This window comes from Peromyscus californicus, unplaced genomic scaffold (assembly GCF_007827085.1).
Source record: "Peromyscus californicus insignis strain IS unplaced genomic scaffold, ASM782708v3 Scaffold_5__1_contigs__length_169319896, whole genome shotgun sequence".
NCBI classification, from domain to species: Eukaryota; Metazoa; Chordata; class Mammalia; order Rodentia; family Cricetidae; genus Peromyscus; species Peromyscus californicus.
The window spans coordinates 1,428,231-1,432,916 of record NW_026294573.1 but is presented as its reverse complement, the minus strand read 5'-3'; the positions used below and the strand labels follow the sequence as shown (position 1 = coordinate 1,432,916).

At 58.1% G+C, this 4,686-nt stretch overlaps 1 protein-coding gene across 1 annotated transcript; it reads left to right on the top strand.

Moving 5' to 3' along the window:
• Window positions 1–2,107: 2,107 nt before the first annotated feature.
• On the top strand, window positions 2,108–3,591 carry Hes5 (hes family bHLH transcription factor 5). The gene is made up of 3 exons (XM_052716187.1): window positions 2,108–2,251; window positions 2,341–2,506; window positions 2,595–3,591. The coding sequence occupies exons 1-3, from the start codon at window positions 2,198–2,200 to the stop codon at window positions 2,873–2,875; spliced, it is 501 nt and encodes a 166-aa protein (XP_052572147.1). The 5' UTR covers window positions 2,108–2,197; the 3' UTR covers window positions 2,876–3,591.
• The last annotated feature ends 1,095 nt before the right edge of the window (window positions 3,592–4,686 follow it).

The following is a 4,686-nucleotide window of genomic DNA, read 5'->3' as shown; positions in this document are numbered from 1 at the left end:
GCGTCTCATTTGGGTGAGGAGCTGGTTCAGGGGAGGTACTAGGAGTACAGAACACAAGCCATAGTCAACTGTCCCCACCGAAGCCTGGGGGAGCAAAGTCTGGGCCTGGATGACCCCCATATCGGAGTACAGTCTTGGATCCTTGCTGCCAGCAGTCAGGTGCAAATGGTCGGGGCACACATAGGTTCAGACTCAGTTTCCAATAGGTGGGTTTCAGGCTCTCCCTGCTCTGTTTGCATTCCCAAAGCCCTCTGCTGGTCACCTGGTTGCTCCTGAGCCCTGAGTTGACAGAGCCTATGGGGCAGGCACATAGGTGACCAAGTCATCCTGCCCTCTCTACCCCCAGGGAGCCCAGATCCATAACATGGCTAAATTTGACCACCATATGGCATGAACCTCTTTTGGGCTGCAAACAACACTCCACTGAGCACCATGAGGAAGCCCTCTCCTTTGTAGGCTGTGGGGGCTGCTTGCCCACCACGTAGTACCAGACACTGCCAGTCCTCAGGACTGTAGAAACAGAGGCCTAGGCACTCAGCTCTGAACCTCCTTCCTTTCTTCTACATCAAACATGGACCTCAGCGAGGAGCCTCCAGCTCAGGGTGAGGGGCATGGCAAGGTCTAGGGGAGGTGAATATACATACCTATATCTTGCCATGATGGGCCATCCTACGCTGTCTCAAAGCCAAGCCATCCCCACTGTGGCAGATGGTTCCATCCATGGTAACCAGCAGCTCCTTGCGAGGCCCGGCAAATAGACCACTTAGAGCAATGGGTCCCTAGTGAAGGCCCTTCCGTTCCTGGGCTCAGTCAGACATGGATGACCTCCATCCAGAGAACCTGGTTTCAGCTCTGGCTGCAGTGTTCTGATGCCAGCCTTCTACTTGGACCTGGCTAGGTCTTAGGTTGCAGGTTCCAGGTGGAGGGCTCTCCCACATGGCCATTCCCTCTAGCGGGGGGTGGGGGGGGGTGGGGACGACTAGTCAGGTCACCTGGCCAGACACCAGTTTTAAGTTCATCCAAAGGGGCCCAATTATGCTGGCACGGCATTCATATAGGGTCTCATTCTCGGTCCTGCCACCTTGCACCCCCACACACAAAATGCTGAGTAAAGCAGAAATACACACACACACACACACACACACACACACACAAACACACACACACATGGGAGGTAGGTGAGAGAGGAGTCATGGGCAGCCAAGGAGCCACACAGGAGTAGAGATCACAGACAGCATGAAGGAGGCATGGTCTTCCTATTTCGGAGATGCACTGTGGTACTCAGGTCCACACAGGATGAAGAGAAAGCCCCAAGGGCACCGATGGCCCAAGAGCAGTCCAGACACCCTGTGAGTGCAGCAATTCCTGGGTATGGAGCTTCATACTAGGCACTACCCAAAACAAATTCAGGTAGCCTGGGAGTATGCCTGGCAAGCTCCACACTTAACACCCAGCCATTCCTAGCTCTGGAGAAGTCACTCCTCCCAAGCGACAGTTTGGGGACTGGCAATAAAAGCTAGCTAGTAATGCCGATCCTAAGCGCCTGAGTCCCTCTCTCATCCTCTACCTGTACACAGCGTGACAGCAGCACCTGTTTGGGAGAGTGTGGCCCTCTTCAATACATTCTGCCTGTGGGCAACAGGTCCCAAATGGGAAGGGTGCCCACCCTCTGGAAGCCGCTGTCTGTTCATTGTAAGACTTCTTTTTCTGCGCCTGTGGCCTCTGCCAGCCAGCGGTGGGGAGCCGCTGGGGAGTGGGAGAGAAGAAGGGAGAGAATTGGGGGGGGGGGCTCCTTCCTGCCCTCCCCACCTCCCCGCGGCCTGGGAAAAGGCAGCATATTGAGGCGTGGGGCTCTCAGCATCAGGCCCCGGGATGCTAATGAGGGCGAGCGCGTTCCCACAGCCCGGACATTGTGCCGCGCGGCCCACCTGCTCCTCGGGGAGCGACCATTGTGCCCGCGCCAATTCACAGGCAATTTAGCGTGCGCTAATGGGCCGGCGCCTTTGTGCGGCCGGCGCCGCCATTGGCCGCCGAGTGTGGGAACGGCCGCGGCGCCCGGGCCCCAGGCGCCGGGCCGCCGCCCGCGCCTATATAGGGCTGGCGCGCGGGGGTCTGGGCCGCGCCAGCCCGGGACGCCTGGCTTTGCCCGTTCCGCTCCGCTCCGCACCGCTCGCCAATCGCCTCCTGAGCGCCAGGCATGGCCCCAAGTACCGTGGCGGTAGAGATGCTCAGTCCCAAGGAGAAAAACAGAGTAAGTGCCACTCGTCCGGCGCGCGGCGTCGGGTTCCCCCGGGGCCTCTGGCCTCCGCCGCCGCCCACCTGACGCCTCTCCTCCCGCAGCTGCGGAAGCCGGTGGTGGAGAAGATGCGTCGGGACCGCATCAACAGCAGCATAGAGCAGCTGAAGCTGCTGCTGGAGCAGGAGTTCGCCCGGCACCAGCCCAACTCCAAGCTGGAGAAGGCCGACATCCTAGAGATGGCTGTCAGCTACCTGAAGCACAGCAAAGGTGAGCCACGCGTCTGCACCCGCCTCCCGCTCCCTGCCGGTGTCTTCCACCGCGCACGCCCCACTCATGCTACCCCGTCTCCCCCCAGCCTTCGCCGCCGCTGCCGGTCCCAAGAGCCTGCACCAGGACTACAGCGAGGGCTACTCGTGGTGCCTGCAAGAGGCCGTGCAGTTCCTGACCCTGCACGCCGCCAGCGACACGCAGATGAAGCTGCTCTATCACTTCCAGCGGCCCCCAGCTCCCACCGCACCTGCCAAGGAGCCGCCGACGCCGGGCGCTGCGATCCACCCCACGCGCTCCCCGGCTAAAGCCGCTGCCGCAGTCGCCACTTCCCGCCAACCAGCCTGCGGCCTCTGGCGGCCCTGGTGACCCCGCGGCCAACGGGTGCCTGGAGCGGATCAGAGGACAGACAATCCGGTTCCTCTCGTTCCTCTCGGTGTAGGGAAGACCTTCCCCAGCCGCAGTTCAGCCCCAGGTTGGCCGCCACCTTCTTCTGAAGGCTCCCTCCCCAAGGCTGGCTGGCCAGCAGGAGGGTCATTCTTAGAGAATGGATGTGCAGAGTTGTCATTTGGGGATAATCAGGGTCCACCCTCTGCCGCGTGTCCAACCCCATGGGGTTGTTTTGTGTATGCATTTCAGCAAGTGACTTCTGGGAAGTTCCCGGTCACCGGGGGTTCTATGATATTTGTAGAGTCAGGGGTTGGTTTGCTGGTGCCCCAGCCTGTAGAGGACTTTCTTCAGGGCCCGTTGCTGCTGGGCAAACACCCTGCAGGCGGGCTGTGCCCTGGGCACACTTGCCTTTTGTGAAGGCGGAACTGCAGGCGTTTCCTCATAGGAAAGCACTCAGCCTGTGTGGGCATAGAGCCTATGGGACCTCACCTAAAGGTTCATGTGGCCTTGGCTGTCTGATACACGCTCATAGTGGGCTGTCTGGGGAGGGTGGGGTCTCCAGGATGATCCTTAAAGGACTCCTCTGTGTGGGTGGGTGCATGTGGGCACAATTTTGTACTTAGAATTTGAACTCTTGGTCATGTGGGAGACCACAGACTGCTCTAAAGGCTTCTAATAAAATATCAAGCCCTCCATGTCTGTGCCTCTTGTCTGTCCTTGGAGTGGCCTGCCCCATGACTGGAGGTGGGACAGTGGGCGCTACCATGTTCACAAACAGGGATCGGGAGGGGTGATTGATGGTCCTCTAACAGAGGTGCTGGTGGTCCTCTAACAGAGAAAAACGAAAGGCAAGAGGTAGGAGGTGAAGAGGAGAGGGGCATGCAGAGCTGTTGGTGCTTTCACTGTCAATAAGACCTGGGTGGCTGCCACTGATTTTTACTAGCTCCCAGCGGAGGGTGGGGTGAAGGCATCATAATAAGTATAGGTCCTTTGCTCTGTCCACTGAGATGGAAACTGGGGGCTGCAGTGGATCTCTTGTTACAGCAAAAAGAGGCTTGGCTGTGTCAAACCTAAGAAAGTATCTGCCCCAGCTCCTGCTTCCCTGAATGCACCTGTTTAGCTAATTCATAAATACTCTCCCTCCCTCCCACAATGTGACTGACTAGGGTCAGGGCTGACCCATTCCATTCAGGCCACGAACCTGGTAGGAATGGTTCACTGCCTCAGATAGGACATTCACTCTAAGGCAGGCCACAGAAGGTCGGCCAAATTCACAGGACCCTAGAACCACAGAGTCCAGGTACCCCAAAGTCAAAATCCATGGAACAAGAAGTGGGAAGGAGCTGGGTGTGTCTACATGTTTTCTGAATGACAAGTCACAGATGTGGGCCCTGCCCTGCCCTTTCTGTCTACTCTGCCAGTGGCCACCTGCAGTCCCTGCTGATTCCCTAGATGTAGTGAGCAATGACAGAGCACCTCCATCCCACTCGTTTTGTTTTCTACAGGAGCAGCAGCACATCTGTGCAAGGAGACCACTCCCTTGTGGAGTGTCCTAAATGCAGGGCAGGCATACCCGCTGACAGGGACTGAGATGCTGGGTCATCTTACTCACAGAAGGAGCTCTGCCCCCCTGGAGCAGGCTCTCCCATCCAGAGCATGTCCACCCTGTTGGCAGGCACATACAGTACAAGGCTGCCTCCTCCCTGAATCTATCCAGATATATGGCAGTTGAGCTGTGCATCACCTCAACCCTGTGCTCCATGAGCCTGCCAGTCAGTGAGTGACACAGA